The sequence below is a fragment of the Borostomias antarcticus genome (genome assembly GCF_949987555.1).
Source record: "Borostomias antarcticus genome assembly, chromosome: 1".
In the NCBI taxonomy this organism is placed as follows: domain Eukaryota; kingdom Metazoa; phylum Chordata; class Actinopteri; order Stomiiformes; family Stomiidae; genus Borostomias; species Borostomias antarcticus.
The window spans coordinates 38982284-39003068 of record NC_140234.1 but is presented as its reverse complement, the minus strand read 5'-3'; the positions used below and the strand labels follow the sequence as shown (position 1 = coordinate 39003068).

The 20785-nt window shown below is 45.1% G+C and overlaps 1 protein-coding gene across 1 annotated transcript in view; it reads right to left on the bottom strand.

Annotated features, from left to right (window-relative positions):
• gucy1a2 (guanylate cyclase 1, soluble, alpha 2) overlaps positions 1-20785 on the bottom strand; it is a gene marked incomplete at both ends in the record, with an annotated part of 81121 nt that overhangs the window by 8413 nt on the left and 51923 nt on the right. The window contains one exon of the mRNA XM_084439634.1: positions 6774-6928. Within this exon, the coding sequence (XP_084295760.1) occupies positions 6774-6928 (155 nt within the window). The remainder of the gene's footprint in view (positions 1-6773; positions 6929-20785) is intronic.

Here is a 20785-nt window from a genome sequence, read left to right as displayed (position 1 = left end):
TCCACACTGTCCTCTCCTCTGATGAGCAATCGGAGAGTGACCTTGCCGGTCACCTCCTTCTCGTGGTCGTTGTTATAACAACGTCAACAAGCTCAACAGCAATGACTGCACCACATAAACACGCACACACTGGAACCTACATTGGACATTCAGAGACGCAAACATGGAAGCTACGATCCAGAAGAAGAAATTACATTTGATTGTTCACAACAGGAGTGAATGAACTTTGAAATTATCTTGAAAAAATATCATATTTGTTTAGAAGAGTTACAATGGTTGAAACATGAGTTGATAAATTAGTTTGAAGAGTTATTTCTTTGGGTTTTTCCTCTAAATTGACCAAGAGGTTTTTTGCCCTTTTTACACTGGTAACCATGTCATCTTTTTACCTTGTTTCTGTCAAACTTTAAATCAAGATTTTTGTGAATGGTTGTCCACTTTAAGACTAGTAATCATGTCAACTTTTCACCTTGTTTCCTGTCAAATTTCTGAAACAAGGGAGTTTTGGTGCGTGATTTGCATGTGGAAAGAAACTAATCTAAATTTTGCTAAATATTTCACAATAAAGTTAATTTTTACTCTGCGCCACCTAGTGGAGTCCACATGTATAGCATAGCTGAATGTTTACACTTTGTGTTTGGATTTTATATTTGATTTTTATGTGCCTGGTCAGCCACAAATGGGGGAGATTGTCATAGAATTTACAACTGGCCTCAAGACCTTTTCTATTACAAACACCTTAAACCTTTGTTCTCTCTCTCCTTTTGTAATTCTCCACCTCCCTCAACCGTTCACATAGACGGGATGGCCTCCAGGAGGTCCACACACCTAGAAATGTCTACTCCAGAATAACCATCCTTTGTCTCCAAGAAATTGCCGCCTTTTCTCATGTCACATGTCTGTATTCTCGGCCACGCCTGCCATTTCATATGACGTGCAATGAGTTAGCCAATCACAGCTTCAAAGCGCCGTACCTGTGTTTTGCTTGAATATAAGGCTGCGCATGACAAGCTTTGAATTCACTTCTTTGGATGAACCACTCATGTTGCGTTGTCCAGGAAGTACTGCGCTCGTATTGTTTTCTCAATAAACCAGACTTAACCTTTTGAGCGAATCTTGGCAAATCCTTTTTGACTAGATCAGTTAAAATCCATTACAGATGACCTGTTACTTTATGTGTCAGACCCAAAGAGAGCCATCCCTCAAATGTTAGACACTTTCAAAACCTTCAGTGCATAAGCTCAATTTGGGAAAAAGTAACTTTTTTCCCCATCAACCCGCTGACAGGTGATATTACACTGACTGACTTGCCATTCGCTCTTTCCCCTACACCCTTTAAATATTTAGGAATTAACATCTCCAAAAAGATATCACTGCTATTTGACAGCATTTTTCTGTGCTAACGACAACCTTTAATAAAGATCTTCAAAAGTGGAAGAGCTTGCAGATCACACTGGCAGGATACTATGTATTAAAATGTATTGTCCCACGTTATCTGTATCTATTTCAATGTATTTCTCTTTTCCTCCCCAAATCCTTCTTTTGTAGTATTGACAGTGTATTCTCCTCGTATAATATGGGGCAATAAATCCCAAAGGCTTCAAAAATCCTTATTACAGAGGAATAGATCAGGGGGAGGTTTGCTAAGATGCTAAGAAGGTGGGGGTAAGATTTTTTATTTTGCCTTTATTTAACCAGGAAAGGTCCCATTGAGATTAAAAATCTCTTTTTCAAGAGACCTGGCCAAGACAGGCAGCAGTGCAATCCAAACACAGAGTTACAGACGGAAAATACAACAGAAAACACAGAGATGCAACAGTAATACAATTTACACATGTGACTTGGTGATTTGGCTATATGGCAATACGCTAATTAAAAACATGAACATACTGTTAAATCCAACTCTAAAACCTTCATAGTGGATTTAAAAACATCGATTGAGACCTGCTCCTCAAGTTTGGTGAGGTGGGAGGGAGGGGTGGGTTTGTTTGTTTTTATTGGAATATTTCATCTTAGTCTAATGTCCTGTGATTTCTGAAATACCAATAAAATATGCTCACAAAAAAAATAATCATCCAAACACACACACAGAGGAGTTAGTAGTCTTTGTGTTGTGGGTTAATAATGAGTGAAGCTGAGCGAAGGAGAGTGTCCTTGATGTAAAAAATATGAAGAGGGGTTACCACGACAACACGCATGACTTTCACTTTCCTTCACAGTCCAGACAGAGAGAAAGAGAGAGAGGACAGAGGAGAGAGAGAGAAGAGACTTGATGCTCTTTATTGAGACATCCTCACAATAAACTAACACTTTAAAGCTCAATGAGAACTTTTTTATAGTTCAATATTCTCCTTTACTTTATGAATTGGCCATAGCAAGACTCCAAAAATATTTTTTGTGACATGAGACTGCATGAGACCCTGTGAATTTATTATTTTAGAATTTCAGTGTACTGGCTAGTACACTGGCAGGAAATCTTGTGGTGGAAATGGAAGTGACGTGTTTTGCATGTCACAATATCAGGAACAACAAACAACAAACACTTTGTCCTGGGAATGTATCTACATGCACAAAAAAAGAAAGAAGATCAGTATTTGCCAGCATTGAGGCCATCCTTCCAGAAAGTCCAGTCAAAGTTCCAATTCAGTCTGCTCCACACGCGTTTATCATATTTTTTCCCCATCATTACAGCGAGTGAGTGGGCGATTGTGGGAAGTATGGTTCTTAAAAAGCAGTGCCGATTTTATCACGACCAGAGGAGCCGCCAAAGAGCCGAGTTATCTCATGTAGCTTTAAAACTAAACCACAACACCACCAACTCCCCCTCCCCCACCAACACACACAGTAGAATCTTGTACATACTACACACACATCAGCACATCATTACAAACAGACATTTAGACCATCCGCCCCAATACAGTACAGATCACCCCTCCCAGACCCGATACCCTCTCAAATTCATCCACATTGCATATCAGTAAAAAATAAGCAGAGACTACACCCTTCAACATCTGGACTGGGTCCGTTGGCCCACTCCCTCTCACAGGGTTCCTAGTGAGTGTTCCTAGTGAGAGCCAAATAGACAATGTAGCTCACTCAAACTGAAAATTCAGCAACGCACATTCTGTCCTCCCCCCATGCGAGTATTTGTGACCCAAGATAAACAAATCCAATAAGAAGTACATCCTCAGAATGGTCTGACACGCCAAATGGTTTGCTTCAGCACCAGCCACTACAGAGAAGGTAACCAAGCTAGCGTTAGCAGCTACAAGTATGCCAGCTACTCTTGATCAACCTCTCCTGCCCGGCCTCAAAAAGTCTTGAAAAAGGCTCCCTGACATCGCCGGCTTCTGACAGTAAACGTTGTTGACAGTGTTTGCCTTCTTTTATCTCCACTGCTGAGGACGCTCCTGCCAACATACAGCCTTTGATCCACCTGCACGACGGATTACTGGACACTACTGTGGCCAGTGGTGATGTCATTCCCAGAGAAGTTCCACCTGTCGTTGCTCAACCTATTATTTTTTCAAACCTCTGTATTTGTTGTAGAATTTCTCATTCAATATGGGTTAAGAAGCAAAACAGTTCAACAGAGTTACCAGAGTTTATTCATCCAAGGATTGTTACAAACACTCGAGTGTGGCTTCTTGTCAAGCCACCTGCAGCAAGGTTGGTCAGTTGAGAGAGCGCCCAGTGCAATCTGTGCTCCACAATTTAAGGCAGATGAGTGCAACTCCCCCTTTCCTGCGCACCCTCTTTCCTGCCCACTCATCTAGACTTCCATTACGATGTTATTTTCCCCAGGACATAGACCACTGAAGCCTGTCCTTTTTATCTCACCCTGGTTGTAAAGATAACCAGCTTACCAAGGCACTTAGCCCCCCTCTACAAACACACACACATCCTCCAAACCTCTCTGTGACCCCAACCCCTTGTCTTCTCAATGTAATGTTGACTCATTTTAACGAGGGTTGCCAGGATAGTTAACCAGAAATCCTAATTATTGGTGACTCTTTTGTCAGATCCGTCAAGCGACCTGGTGCTGTCACCCACGGTCTCCCTGGAGGCAGAGCTGCAAATATGATTGAACTAGCTGAGAGACTCTCCACCCTCCATCCCTTATCCCACACTAAGCCCCCTTAAGATCATGCGATCCTCATCAAAAGACTGGAGAAGTGGGTTGGCCTCTCTGGTCCAGTCCTAAATTGGTTTAGGACCTATTCAACCGGTCGTGATTTCTTCGTTGCCCTCAGTGACCACAGCTCAGAAAAGATTCCTATGACCTGTGGGGTGCCTCAAGGATCCATCCTAGGACCTATACTCTTTAGCCTGTACATGCTGCCCCTTGGCAGTGTCATCAGGAGGCACAACATTAGCTACCATAGCTATGCAGATGATACCCAACTCTATATTTCTGTAACACCCAGGAATTGCAGCTTGATTGACTGCCTTGTTAAGTGTATTACGAATATAAATGTATGGATGTCACATCATTTCCTCCAGCTAAACCAAGACAAAACAGAAGTACTGATCATTGGTGAAAAAGGTGAAAGAGAGAAACTATCTGCACATTTAAAAACTCTGGCAATTGACACTAAATGCCAGGTTTAAAACCTAGGTGTCATACTTGACTCAGATCTTAATTTCGAAACCCACATTAAGAATATTACCAAGACATCTTTTTACCACTTAAGAAACATTGCCAAGGTGCAACTGTTGCAATCTCTCTCAGGCTGACACTGAAAGACTAATGTATGCTTTCATCACAAGCAGGCTGAACAATTGCAATGCTCTACTACTGTCTACTACTGTCTGGCCTACCAAAGAAAGAAATCTCTAAACTACAAATGATACAGAATGCTGCAGCACGAGTCCTCACTAAGACTAGACGGAGGGCACACATCACACCAGTCTTACAATCACTACACTGGTTTCCTGTCAATTCTAGAATAGACTTCAAAATACTTTTATTAGTCTAAATCTCTCCACAGTTGCACACCTGAATGCATTTCAGACATGCTTGTCAGGTACATGCCCAACAGACCACTCAGGTCCTCAGGTACTGAACTCCTAACAGTTCCAAAAGCCAGGACCAAGAGACACAGAGTGGCAGCTTTCAGTTTCTATGCCACCAACCTCTGGAACACCTTGCCAGACTACCTAAGGACTGAAACAATGGAAATCTTTAAGCGAGATCTCAAGACTTACCTTTTCAGTCTAGCCTACAATCACTAGCCAGGACCTAGAGACACAGAAAGGCAGCCTCCAGCCTGCTTGTGAATCCTCTGTATACATTGGTGTATATCCTGTTATGCACTGTGTGTATATTTAGATGTTTATACAGATGCTGGTTGCCCTGTAACTGTCACGTTCTGTTTTCATATCTGTTGGTTTTATGGCTCTGCGTGTTACTAACCCTTTTCCGCCTCCCCTCTCCCTAGTGCCTCTCTCTCTCCCTTCTACCTTCTAACCAGGTCCAGTGGATGCCCCACTGTCACCCGCAGACCACCCTGAGTCCAATAGATACCCCTGTGTCTGCTGTGGATGTCCAGTACAGCCACTAACCCTGTCCTCCTCCCTAGTGTCTCTCCCTCTTATACTCTAAACAGGTCCTGTGGACACCCCCTGTCTCCTGCAGGCCACCCTGTAGCAGGTCCTGAAGAACCGCCCCGTCCCCGTCCCAAAGTCCACTTAATGGCACCTGGAAAGACCCCCTGCCTCCTTGTGACCAGTTCCTTTCCACTCTGTGTCATCAGCTGTCCCTATCCAGCCAACCCCACCCCTTTTTACCCTTGGCTCTCTGCTTTCTGTTTCCCCACCTCTGCCTTGCGGCATTCTCTATGAGCCTGTTCTGCTAAGTGCTTATTGTGCTTTGTTATATGATTCACTTAAATATCATATTAGAGAATACAGGGATAGCTAACACATAATGGCTTACCATGAAGGCAACTTCTCTGTAAATATTTGTGCACTCTCCTGTTAGTCATGTCTCTCTTATGAAGTATTTAGCCCATGTTTACTGCTCTGTATACTGTATGTTCTTAGCCAATAGACCAACATTTTCCAGGAGCTTGCTCGAACGTCTCGTTGAGGCTAAATTAATGAAATTTTGCACATCCCTAGTGTGTGTGTGTGTGTATTGCGGCGGCTGCACTGCAGAACAGCGCCCACAACCAAGGCCAAGGCTGGGAGGGCGTGTACCTCCCCCGCTGCTGGCAGAGCTGGAGAGATGACACCATCCTCTAATTCTACTAACGAGCCCTCCAGCCCTGCCTGCCAGCACAGAGAGTGCAGAGCGAAGATTGCGAGAGATGTGAATGGAAGCAGAGGACTCTCTTCTCACTAAGTAAGACTGTTCTGTTTTTGTTCTATGTATGGATGACCACCTGTGCCCGTAGGGGCCGAAGACTTTGAGTTTGGGAAAAACCTGAGTTGATTATTGGAGAAGACCTGTGTTGGCCTACCGACGACCTGATGGCTCTGAGAGGCGTAAATTGAGCGGTGGCACCTGGAGGCCCTTACAGAAGAGAAGTCACAAGCCCGTTTGCCCATGGTGCAACCCTAACCTCTCTCTCTCTCTCCCTCCAGGACAAGGACTGTCCCCCCCCCCTGTGGATCCCCACGTCACCACAATTCAATTATTTGTTGGAAAATAAATGTTCACCTCTAAGCATCAGTGACGGTTTCCTGTGTCCATCTGTCCCCAGCCCTGTGTGTGTGTGTGTGTGTGTGTGTGTGTGTGCGTGTGTGTGTGTGTGTGGGTAGGTACTCACTGGTATGTGGTGGGGCTGACGTTGATACAGCGAGGGTGACTCCCGGATTCAAACCTGCTGGCGAGGGTCACGTTGTTTCCAAACAGGCAGTAACGAGGCATCTTGACTCCCACAACCCCGGCCAGCACCGAGCCTGTATGGATACCTATACGCAACTGAGGAGGGAGAGAGAGAGATGGAGAGAGAGGGGAGGGAGAGAGAGAGAGAGGGGGGGAGAGAGGGGGGGAGAGAGAGAGAGAGGGGGGAGAGAGAGAGAGATGGAGAGAGAGAGGGGGGAGAGAGAGAGAGATGGAGAGAGAGGGGGGGGGAGAGAGAGAGATGGAGAGAGAAAGGGGGGAGAGAGAGAGAGATGGAGAGAGAGGGGGGAGAGAGAGAGAGATGGAGAGAGAGAGGAGGGAGAGAGAGATGGAGAGAGAGAGGGGGGAGAGAGAGAGAGATTATAAATTGAACATTCGGTGTACAGTGGACTGCTCTGCTTGCGAGCCGGACTCTTGCTGTATGTGAGACGTGTTGTGAGTAGTATGTATGTGAGACATGTGATGTGCTGTCGTCCTCTGTTTCTATGTATAGAGTTGATTTGTGCAGCAAACGAGTCCAAGACAAATTTCCCTAAGGGGACAATAAAGTATATTCTATTCTATTCATTCAGCAATAAAGGATACGAAGACACAACAATAGAGAGGACAAGTTACAATGACAGAATTCAGCCCACTTCACTGCCTCTCAAATCACTGATGTTCTCACGTTTAAACATTATACCTAAGCTCTCTCTCTCTCTCTCTCTCACTCACAAGGCACACACACACAGACACACATCTACATATACAAACACACACACGCACACACACACATAGGGGTCCTCCTGTCCACATGTCAAAGTGTCCTTGGGCAAGACACTGAACCACAAATTGCTCCCACTGAGCAGGCTAGCTACAGTAGCTGCTGTGTGAATGTGTGTGTGAATGGGTAAATGAGACGCCATTGTAAAGCGCTTTGGATAAAAGCGCTTTATAAGTGCAGTCCATTTACCATTTACCATCCATCCAAGTGCAGTCCATTTACCATTTACGCACACAGACACACACACACACACACACACTCACTCGCGCGCGCACACACACACACACACACACACACACACACACACACACACCTGCAGATCTTAGCAGACCCCTAATGATCCACTTCAGCATCTCATCACCATGGTTACCAACGCCACCGAGTGCATGCCAGCACACTGCAAGGTAGCCATAGCAACGAGGTGTGGAGGAGAGGGGATAGAGGCAGATAAAGAGAGAGGGAGAGAGAGAGATAGAGATAACGAGGGAGAGAGAGGGAGAAAGAGGCGGAGAGAGAGGGGGGAGAAGGAGAGAGAAAGGGAAAGAGAGGGAGGGAGAGAGACAGGGTTTAAGGTTTGCTATTCATATCCCTCTGTCTTCTGTATTCTGGTACACATAGCCAGATGTTTGTCTCGGCTCCTAGGCAGCTGTAAAATTCTCTCTCTCCTCTTCCCTTTCCTCTCTTTCACTCTCTCTTCTTCTCTCTCCCTTTCATCCTCTCTTTCCCCCCATCCCCTTCCTCTCTCTCTCTTTCTCCATCTATCCCCCCGTCTCTGTCTCAGCTCTGCCACTGAGTCAGCTCCCAGAGCAGAGGTGTCAGGGTTGACCAATCCAAACACACCACAGAGTAGGCCCCACCCACCACAAGGCCTTTTCTTCGGGCGGATCCGTTGGGTAGGACGTGATGCTCTCAACCTGTCCTCTGTGGCAGAATGATCTCCTCTAGAACGCTGGCTAGCGTGGGATACTGGTACTCTGGTCCACTAGAGCTTGGACTGTTCACACACACACAGGGGAGAAGAGTCTCCTCTCTGAGAGAAGGATGGAGAGAGGGAGAGGGAGAGAAGGACGGAGGGGGGGAGAGAAGGATGAAGAGGGGGAGAGAAGGATGGAGAGGTGGAGAGAAGGATAGAGAGGGGGAGATAAGAATGGAGAGAGGGAGAGAATGATAGAGAGAGGGAGAGAAGGATGGAGAGAGGGAGAGAAGGATGGAGAGAGGGGAGAGAAGGATGGAGAGAGGGGAGAGAAGGATGGAGAGGGGGAGAGAAGGATAGAGAGGGGGAGAGAAAGATGGAGAGGGGGAGAGAAGGATGGAGAGAGGGAGAGAAGGATGGAGAGAGGGAGAGAAGGATAGAGAGGGGGAGAGAGGGATAGAGAGAGGGAGAGAAGGATAGAGAGGGGGAGAGAAGGATGGAGAGAGAGAGAGAAGGATAGAGAGGGGGAGAGAAGGATAGAGAGGGGGAGAGAAGGATGGAGAGAGGGATAGAAGGATAGAGAAAGGGAGAAGGGGATCTTTGCTTAAGAAATCCTTACTATTAAATTCTATCTCAAACGGTTGGTCTGCATTTGAATTGATAGTTTCTCTATCCTACTGGGCTGGAATATTTTGGACAGATTGCCAGGTCAACACTTACAATCGGTCTAGTGGTACTGTAGGTTTAATGAATATTTGAAGCGAGTAGCCTAGTAGAACAAGAGAAACAGCAGTAGCCTAGTTAGTTTGCTCCAGCCCTACTAACACAGTACGTAAAGTCTACGTGGCACATTGGTCATAGTTTGGTAAACCAACTGTCGACATTGTGACAACAGGCCTTTATGGTCGCAAAATAACCTTTTGTCATGGAGACTATACAGCAATGTTGATGTGTCGTCATCAGTGTTGGGCTCGTTACTCAAAAAATGTAATATATTACTTATTACTCATTACCCTTTTTAAAAGTAATATCGTTACTTTACTTATTACTCCCAGCCAAAAGTAACTAGTTACTTATGTAATATATTACTTTCCATATTGACTACCTTTTGCAGCGTGCTCATCACGGTCCGGTTCTCTTTCCACCAACTTCATGTTGCTGTGTTGGCGTAGCAAATGTTTCAGGAGATTTGAGGTGGTGTTTCTGGCACAAGAAAGAGTCTTAGTAGAACTTACACAGTTTACACTTGACAACATTCTTGTCTTTCAGTTCCAGGAAATCGAAATAGTGTGCGTATTTCCAGCCATGGAATGTTAACGTCGTCACGCTCGCTCGCTGCTTGCCTGGTAATGTGACGGGACGTGAGCGGAACGTTCTTCAATCTGAAATCAAAACTTTATTTCACCCTTTGTAAAACGAAAATAAATAAACAGAGCAGGCCTATGACAAAAGTAATGCAGTAGCGAGCTTTCTGGGCGCAAGTAACTGTAATATTATTACTGAAATGTGATTAGTAACTCGCTACACTCCTCGTTACTGGAAAAAGTAATATTATTACTGTAGCGCGTTACTAGTAACGCGTTACTGCCCAACACTGGTCGTCATAGAATTATGTAACTACGATGTAATTAAATAACGTGACAATTACGTTATGTTACAGTCCTCATCCTTACAATTTTTTATTGGAAATTACTAACGTCACTGGTGAGTTGTAAGAATGTTTGTAAATTACGTTTTAAGCTAAAAATTGAAGTCATACAGTTACAAAATTGTATTATTGAGGAGCAATCCTTTAATGACTGTTTTGTGTGTAATTTCTGATTAATTAATTAATTAATTGTATGTAAGCACATTCTTTCTCTGTATTAAGATTTACAGTCTGGGCCTAATAAAAATAATGATAAAAAAATATGCCTACAAATAAAGTCCTAACTGTGCAAGCTAAATGTGAGTAATGAAGGTAAAACAAAGAATGCAAGGCATTATTTGCTTTCTTAGGTACACAGGTTAGAACTTAAGAACTAGGCAAATTACCTGAGGGATAATCAACTCATAGGTGTGCGTTAAACGGTTTTAAGGCACGACGTGGAGGCGAAGAACCACCCGACGCGCAGCGGAGCCTCCGCAAAGTGCCTTAAAACTGTTTAATGCACACCATGGCCCCACATGCCAAAGACAAATAAATATGTGCCATTTACTCGCATTTTCTACATTAAAATATTAAGAAATGTTATTTATGTGTTGCTCATTGCTGAGTTTCATTATAGTCCCTCACTGCTAAATCACGTTGCTATGGAATTACAAATTGAATATCTTTTTTTTTATTTTTTCTTGGAAGAACAGCAATGACATCCAATAGTTAACATGGGTTTGGAACCGTAAGTGAAATGGAAAGTTACCTTTTCTTTCAGCAATGTCTCTCAACCCTGGATACGACCTAGCAACCAAACAATGAGCCTAGCAACCCAAACTAGCTAATGCCCACTGTACCCATATATCTATGACTGTAGCTACCTGATATTGCTAGATAGCAATGAGTGAAGTGTAGGCTACTGCATATTTGCTGTGCAACATATAAATCGTCCAGCTGTCAAACCTAGTTGCCAACAAACTATGTATGATAGCCAGACACCTGATTGTCCTCAACTCCAAACATATTGTTTTCATGTCATGGTATATCACTGTCAGTCGTATCTTACGTTCATTGTGAGTTGATTTGCGAGAACGGGATGTGTCATATTTATGGGAAGCAACAGGGTATTAGAATCCAGCAATTGCCTCTTCACACTGTGATATATTTGGATGCCGTATATACTGTAAATGAATAAACTAGGCGGAGACCGTTTTCCATACGTCTGGCTTCTTTTACTGCAACTCTCAGACTGACGTTACAAAATCATATCTGGCTACTACAAAGAATGTGACGTAGCCTTAGCTTACAACTGACAGTGATAGGCTAACGTTATAACATGAAGTGAAAAAACAGTTTTTGATTTGGGGACAGTGAGGTGTCTGGCTATCATAAAGAGCTTGTTGGCAAATAGATGGACAATGGATGCGTTGCAGAGCAAATATGCAGTATCCAACACTTCGTTCATGGCTAGCTAGCAATGGTACAGCAGGCTATGGGATTAGCTCATTTGGGTTGCTGTCAAAGCCGGCGCATTAATTTAGATTGATAATTAAACTTCAGCGGAACTACGTGTACGTATACACGGTTTTAACGCACGTCTGCTGGCCAATCAGAAAAAAGTATTAACCCAGGCCATGGTATAAAAAATGTTATACACTCTGGTACAGTAGGTGGCGGTATGCACATTGAAGTTGGTTGCGATCCGCCAGTAAACCCAGAGAAGAAGAAGACGAGGGTATCCTTACGGTTTATTTGAAGCATGTCAGATCGGTTCCAGCTGCCCGAATGGTTCCAATAGCATCTGCGCATGCGCGCCTGTTCCATCATTTTGTACGGCAACACCACTTGACAAACTTGATAATGGAACCGATCGGGCACTGACTACCACAAACTTGATACCCAATCCGTTCCGCAATCTGCTAATACGATGTGGTGAAGAGCTATTCAGCTAATGTTAGCTACATATTTAGACAAGTTCATTGCAGCTAGCTAGTAACTAGATGTGGCTATGCGGACTAGTTAAAGCTGGTGTCACAGGGTGGAGTTGTGTCATATTTGCTTGGTTGTGTGATTTACTTTGTATGTGTTGAAATACATTTTGACTATGGGTTGCAAACAAGTTTGCAGTGGTACATTTCATTTTATTTTGCTGTGGATGTGCATACAATGGATTGTTCTCTTATCACAATAACTCCTGTGTCTACTCTAAAGACTTTTACCCTGGACAGCGTGGCCATCAGCCAATAGGAGGCGAGCACCTCAGAATTGTGGCCCTGTAGGAACATCTAGGGGGCGGGATACGGATAACTAATTTGCACCATAACAAACACCTGGGTGAACCTGGAAAACGCAGACACATAAAGATAAAGACGCAGAACGCGGACAGACGCGGAGACACACGGCAGACCGGATAGTGAGAGCCAGCCTCCCTCGAGTGGACCAGACCAGATCCCCCAGGCGAAGACATCTCACCCTGGGTATTAGGCTCGCCTATACCCAGGCTAATTGTTAGTAGCATGAGTGGGGGTGCTTAGCATTGCTACAGTAAGAGTTGGCTGCTGGGAGATCGGTGTGGTTGTGGCCCGGAATTGTTGGCATTTCTTTCTGCCGTAGGAGCAGCGGCCACGGGACGTGGAGGCCGGAGGATCAGACAGCGGAACACCGAGGCGCTCCGACACACACCCTGGGCTATAGGTTTGCCTACGCCCAGGCCGACTCTAAGTAGCGATACAGTACCGATCCTTGGGAGCTTACAGTCGCTGTGTGTCTGGGGCGATTGATGTGGTTGGATTGCTTTAACCTCTGGAAGGAACTTGGAGCTACAAGACTGAACTAGAAACCTAAGTATAATTTTCTTACTTTAATAGCTAGTGCTAAGTGCTAAGTCGTCAGTGTCGTTGTGAAACTGCTTTGTTATTCAATGTTATTGTGAGAGTTAGTTTCGGCCTGAGCTAGACTAATTGCCCTGTTGAGTGGGCTGAGGGAGTGGCCTACTCTCCTGGCAGACGATTAGCAATCAGCAGTTACAGGCCTTAATCAATGACGGCTTAGACGGCGACAGCTCCCTCCGGCGCGCGACCGAAGGCTAGGGCGACCAAAGGCACCGGGTGACTTATTCAAGAGCGACTTTGTCAAGAAAGAAGTCAGGAAGGTAGTACGTCTGCACCTACCTCTGTACCTGTTTTGTTAGCATTATGTGTTTGCATCCAATTCCTGTTGTGTTCCCTCTCCGGGGGTCACGCAGACACTGGGTCACCCCCAGACTCCGTAACCCCTCTAACCTCATCTATCCGACTGTCTCAACTCATAGAGAGCAAGTGGTGACAGGGGGACTTTGGAATTGCCAGTCGGCGGTGCCCAAAGCTGAGTTTATCTCAGGCTATGCATCCTTGCTCTCCCTCAGATTCCTTGCTCTCACCGAGACATGGATCACACCAGAGAACACTGCCACACCCGCAGCCCTGTCAGATGTGTATTCTTTCTCCCACACTCCCAGAGCTGCGAGGCAAGGTGGTGGTACTGGCCTGCTCATTTCCCCAACATGGAAATACTCACTCGTCTCGATTCCACAGTTCTCCCCTCCCTCTTTTGAATTCCATGCTGTCTCTGTCATGTATCCAATCAAGCTCACCATTGCTGTTGTGTATCGCCCACCAGGTCCTCTTGGTGAATTCCTAGAGGAGCTCGATACACTAGTTTCGCACTTCCCTGATGATGGGTCCGCACTCATCCTTCTCGGGGACTTCAACATCCAGAGTGAGAAATTGGAACCTCTCCTCTCCTTCTTCGATCTTCACCTCTCTTCTTCTCCTCCTACTCACAAAGCCGGCAACCAGCTGGATCTCATCTTCACTAGACACTGTTCCACCTCTAACCTGTCTGTCATGCCCCTCCATCTCTCTGACCACTATTTCATGTCCTACTCCCTCTCCATCCCCTCTTCCCCTGTAACTCCTCCTCCTACCCACATGGTTACCGCCCGTAGCCATCTCCGCTCGCTCTCCCCTACTGACCTTTCCTCTGCTGTCACCTCTGCCCTCCCCACCCCTGAATCCTTCTCTCTCCTACCCTCTGATACTGCCACTGATCTTCTCCTCTCTACTCTTTCCTCTTCTCTGGACAATCTCTGTCCCCTCACCTCCAGGCCTGCACGCCCAACTCCACCTGCCCCATGGCTGTCGGACTCAGTGCGTACTGATAGACGGAGCCTCAGAATAGCTGAGCGTAAATGGAGGAAAGGCAAGCACCCAGAGGACCTTCTTAATTTCCAATCTCTTCTTTCCACATTCTCCTCCTCTCTGTCTGCTGCTAAAGCTGCTTTCTTCTGCTCTAAAATCCTAACCTCTGCTTCCAATCCTAAAAAACTCTTTGAAACCTTCTCTTCACTACTCCAGCCCCCACCTCCTACTCCCAACTCCTCCCTTCTCCCTGATGATTTCGCCAACTTCTTTGACAAGAAAGTTAACGATATCAGATCCTCTTTCCCCCCTCCCCCGGTCAACGCTCCGTGCACGAAACTCACCCCCCCACCCTCTCTCCCCTCCCTGCTCCCCCACTCCTCTCCACGCCCCACCTTATCCCACTTTTCTCCCTTCTCCCCCAACGAGGCCCTCAACCTTGTAACATCTAACCGCCCCACCACGTGCTCCCTAGACCCTGTTCCCTCGACTCTCCTTCAGTCTGTTGCACCCGAACTCCTTCCCTTCCTAACCCACCTCATCAATGCATCTCTTGTATCAGGATGCTTTCCCTCTGCTTTCAAGACTGCCAGAGTCACCCCCCTCCTAAAGAAACCATCCCTCGAACCCTCTGATGTCAAAAACTACAGACCGGTTTCCCTTCTATCCTTTCTATCCAAAACACTTGAACGTGCTATCTTTAACCAACTGTCTTCGTACCTCCACCAGAACGACCTCCTAGATCCCCACCAATCCGGGTTCAAGGCTGGCCACTCGACAGAGACCGCCCTCCTTGCAGTAACAGAGTCACTCCATGCCGCAAGAGTGAACTCTCTCTCCTCTGTCCTGATACTCCTAGACCTGTCAGCAGCATTTGATATGGTAGACCACCAGATCCTCCTCTCCACCCTCGAAGAGAAAGGCATCGATGGCTCTGCACACTCCCTGTTTGCATCCTACCTGACGGGCCGCTCCTACCAGGTGACATGGAGAGGGTCGACGTCGGAACCGCGTAGTCTGACTACGGTGGTTCCACAAGGGTCTGTCCTGGGTCCTCTCCTGTTTTCCCTCTACACTACATCTCTGGGCTCTGTCATTCGCTCGCATGGCTTCTCCTATCACTGCTATGCCGATGACACCCAACTGGTTCTGTCATTTCCCCCTTCTGATACAAAAGTGGAGACACGCATAGCTGGGTGCTCGGAGTGGATGACGACACATCACCTCAAGCTCAATCTGGACTAAAGTACTATTGCACTGTACTTTAGATTGTGATTCTTGCACTTTGCCTTCAGCACTAGATTATGCTCTTAGTCACTTGTTTTAGAAAGAAGATGCACTTGTGAGTTCTGGCAAGTAGTAGTACATTGGCTCTTCCTACGTTAAATGCAATTATTGTTAGTCGCTTTGGATAAAAGCGTCTGCTAAATGACTGTAATGTAATGTAATGGATTGGAATTTAGGACCCTGTGAGAATTGCCCTGTACTGCCGGTCGTTCTCGTGTGTTGCTGAGACGGTAGCCTACCAGGCGGCGGTGACGAGCGGCGGCGTCGAGCCTGGGGTAGCCCCCGGCACTGAGCTACAACACTTGCCCTTGGACGATAGCCTACTGGACATTGGACATTTGGTCCAATAGGTTGGTAGTAGGTAGGTAGGTAAGTTGGTAAAAGTTAGTTAGGTAGGTAAGTTGGTAGGTAGGTTGGTAGTAGGTAGATGGGTAGGTAAGTAGGTAGTAGATAGGTAGTAGATAAGTTGGTACAGTAGGTAGGTTGTAGTAGTTAGGTAGGTAGGTAGATTGGTAGTAGTTAGGTAGGTAGGCAGGTAAGTTGGTAGGTAGGTAGTAGTTAGGTATGTTGGTAGTAGGTAGGTAGGTAAGTTGGTAGGTATGTTGATAGGTAGGTAAGTTGGTAGTAGAAAGGTAGTAGTTCGGTAAGTAGGTTGGTAGGTAGGTAGGTAAGTTGGTAGGTAGGTTGGTAGTAGTTTGCTAGGTAGGTAAGATGGTAGGTAGGTTGGTAGTAGGTAGGTAAGTTGGTAGAAGGTAGGTCGGTACTGTAAGTTGATACAGTAGGAGGTAGGTCGGTAAGTTGGTAGTAGTAAGTAGGTTGGTAGTAGGTAGGCAGGTAAATTGGTAGTAGGTAGGGTTATGGAATGCAAAAAGAAAAAAGGCAAATGCGAGGTGAAGGTGAGGAACCTGAGAAACCAGAAATGATCGTGGCTGGAGTTTGTGGTGGTGGATAAGGACACTAAACTGCAGGAAGGCAAATGAAGCTATGAAACTGCTAGAAATCCAGTATGGGAACATTTGACAGCATCGTAACTGAAGAGGAACCATCTCTGTGTGAATTAACCATCGAACAAATAAAGAAGAAGTTAGTAGATGTGTTTACAGGCGATGGGTGCATGGAAGGAGAGTACAGGATTGAGATAGGTGAGTGGGCGGAGCGACTATAAGCCTTTGGATATCATTGTCAGGAAGCCATTGCTGAGTGCACCATAGACTCCAAAGAATATTGTTCAGGGTTCATAGATGTGACCCATGTCCCTGGACGTGACATGTTGCTTCTAGACAACATGAGCAGAGCATACTTATGGGAGAGCTGAACTACAGAGTCAGTGGGAGCTGAGATGGAGACGATCAACATGGTGGACTACCTGCCTCAGGAGAGAGACTAAGCACAATCCCCTCTGCTACCCGAGAAGGCAATGTACTACAGACACTAAGCAATACCATTCCACAGAAAGACACGCCAATGGATATCAGGCAATACTAGAGGAACTGAGTGTTCAGGATCATCTTATGAGGTGAGAGAGCTGTTATTCTGTACACAATCCAAGGTGATATCACCCGCCGTACATGGAGGGAAGCCTCTGGCGTGCCAGAGAATGTGTCTAATGGCTGGGAACTAACAAACAGATGAGATTCATAACAACATTTGATATTTGCAGATCAGTTGATAGAAAACAACAGAACATTACATCCACATAAATTAGACCATGTAGACCACATAAAACAGGTAGACCACATAGACATTTGTTTGCTTATGACAACAAAAACAACCTGCGTACAGTCAATTATTCAAACTTTTGGGAAACCGACAACTTACCAGATACAAAATCAAGTACTGTGATAAAGAAGCTGAAGGCTCACTTTGCCCGACATGGTAGGGACATAAAAACTGTCAACTGGAGTTTGTGGTGGTGGATAAGGACAGTAAATGACAGCATCGAAACTGAAGAGGAACCATCTCAGTGTGAATTAATTGTCGACAGTACACTTCCAAAGATTTCCAGTGTCTCCGTCAGCTGTGGGAGTTCCAGCACAGAACATAATCTCCTGGATACCCACAAAGCAACAGGAAGGCAGAGTCTGCTGTGAAAACAGCCAAGCGACTAATAATGAAAGCCGAGGAAGGCTGCTGAAGAGGACCTGTCCATGCTGGATAACCGCAACACTTTTCTTGGAACAAAGATCTGACTGTTACCCTTGCACTGAGGTTATATTGGAACTGACCAAGGATATACTCAACTCTAATTTCTTCCTTTTTGGCAACTCGTGTTTTCTCCAGATCTCAGGTGTAGCAATGGGGTCCAAGTTTCGCCTCACTATATGTAGGACTTTTTAAACAGGACATCATCTTCAACGACCAGGTAAATCCCTTCATCCACTACATATACAATTGGAGGAGATACCTTGATGATATATTTTTTGTGTGGTCAGCCTCGGAGACTCTTCTGCATGAGTTCTATAGTTTCATAAACTCCAAAAACAAGCATCTCCAGTTCACTATGTCCTGTGATGCCAACCAGATTCATTTTTTGGATGTGCTTTTGATCAAAGAGAATAATAATCTAAAAACGAATCTCTACCGCAAATCTACTGATAGAAACTCCCTTCTCCATGGCTCATACCACCCTCTCCCTCTCAAAAGGAACCTCCCTGTATCCCAGTTCAACCGCATCCATCGGATCTGCAGCTCTGATGAGGACTCCCAATCAGTTGAACTTAAGAACCGATTCAGACAGAGAGGCTACAAAGAGGCTTGGATCGAAAAGGCCTACACAACCTGTCTCAAATGGAGTGTCTCTCCACCACCAGACCAAAAGAGACTGAGTACAGACCCTTTTGTGCCATCGAATACTCTCCCCTATCCAAAGATGTGGAGAAGGTAATCAAAAGACACTGGCACATCATTGACACTGAGCCAGTGCTCAAGAAATGTCTCCCTCAGCCTCCCCGGGTCATCTACAAGAGACCCCCATGATAGTCCCCCACACCCTCTCATTTTCTGAGTGCTATCCCCTCTGGGAATTACCCCTGTGGTCACTGCCAACAATGCCACTTCACACACAAGTCCAGTTCATTCCATCACCCACATAGTGGCAAAAAATACAACATCAAAGGTATTATCTCATGTTCCTCCACTAATGTTGTGTATATATGTTAAAATGCCCTTGCTCTCTTGCTTATGTCGGCAAGACCTCTAGACAGTTAAATGGTAAATGGACTGCACTTATATAGTGCTTTTCCTCCTTAGTGGCACTCAAAACGCTTTACAATGGCCTCTCATTCACCCATTCACACACACATTCACACACCAATGGTGGTAGCTGCCATGCAAGGTGCTAACCTGCTCATTGGGAGCAATTTGGGGTTAGGTGTCTTGCTCAAGGACACTTCGACATGTGGACAGTCGGAGCTGGGATTCGAACCACTGACCCGTCGATCACTGAACGACCCACTCTACCAACTGAGCTACAGTCGCCCCTATACAGCTCTAGAAATGGTGAAACCTCCGCGTCGAGGGGGTGACATTAACAATCTCCTCTTAAAGCGAGAACTCTATTGGATACACACACTTAACACACTGACACCTAAAGGGCTTTTCTGTAATACAATCTATTGTGCTCCTATGCTCCTACCCTGTGATTACATCTATTTGCTCTGACTCTCTCTTTGTTATCGCTTTGTACTTGGTCTATGATCCGATCCCTATGTTTCTTTTTTGTCTTATTCTTGTGCATCTGTTAAGATTAGACAAGAGGCGCCTCTATAGGTAGCATTATGACGTTTTTTTAGCTGACTACTTTTGCTTCTTTTTGACATGTATTTGGATTGCTACTGTACAACATGCACTTTATACACTTTATATTAATATGTACTGAGTGATGTGGTATTTTCTATGTACTGAGCTTGTCCTATCCCTGACTGCCCATATTACTAATTGATACTAATTGGACTGATTGGCAGCGCATGTGTTCAACTCAAAGTACGTATTTAAGAGGGTGTCTCCTGTTTATTCTGCTAAAGTCTGAGGAAGGGCCGGGTGGCCTGAGACGTCACGGTGCAACAAATACACTGCTAAACGGGAGCGGTCTTTGGTGTGCGGACCCTTTTTTTCCCTTTATCTACTGACTGCTTATGCCCCTGGATCCAGCACCCACCTAAACAGGTTATTTTGGATGTGCGTGTCTTTCATTTCCTTCATTCGGATCACTGCAACACGCCAACTCAAGTACCAGACACAAGCCCAGCTCAGAGACTGCTAAGAAGAACCAGAACCCTACTACCAACCAGGGGTCTTCTGCAGCCAGAGGTGAAACACAGATTGAGTCAAAGGATTCAGATTGTATTAGTCACATGTATATGGTACAGTGTACAATGTACAGTGAAATGTTACTGCCAGCTCTGTGATGTGCCCTAAAAAGATTATAAATAATTACAAATATATACACTGGATATACTGACACTATGTACACTAGATAGAGACGAGCCAAATTCTTCAACAGGACAGCCAAGGACATGGACTCCTGAACCGGGAGACCGTGTTAGAATTAAGCCTTTGGAGTCCCACACGGTCTGGCTGTGCTGGTGAATCCTGGGGACCACAGGTCCTTCGGCGTCCTTCAGCGGTTCGATACCCAGCTCGTCCTTTCCACATGTCGAAGTGTCCTTGAGCAAGACACTGAACCCCAAAATTGCTCCCAATGAGCAGGCTAGCACCTTGCATAGCAGCTTAGACAAAAAAAAGAAAATTGTGAAATATTATTGTAATAATAATAACATTATTAGTAGTAGTAGTAGTAGTAGTATTGCTACTATTATTATTGTTGTTGTTGTTATTATTATTATTATTATTATTACTATTGTTATTATTGTTGTTATTATAATTAAAATGCTGGAAAAAGAATGTTGAAAATTGTGAAATCTGTTATTTTTTGTATTTTAGTATAGTATTGTTTTGAAATGTTACTGAGAGAAGATTTTATTTTCAACATGGATAAGGAACAAGGTTCTTAAATTTAAAAAAAAAAAAATAGCCCAGAGCAGCACATTAAAATAAGTAGTTCATTTTTGGGACTGTGAACTTCAAATGTTTAAATTGTGAACTATGAACTTGAACTAGTTCATTTTAAAAATTGTGAACTGAACTTTGAACTAGCTCATAA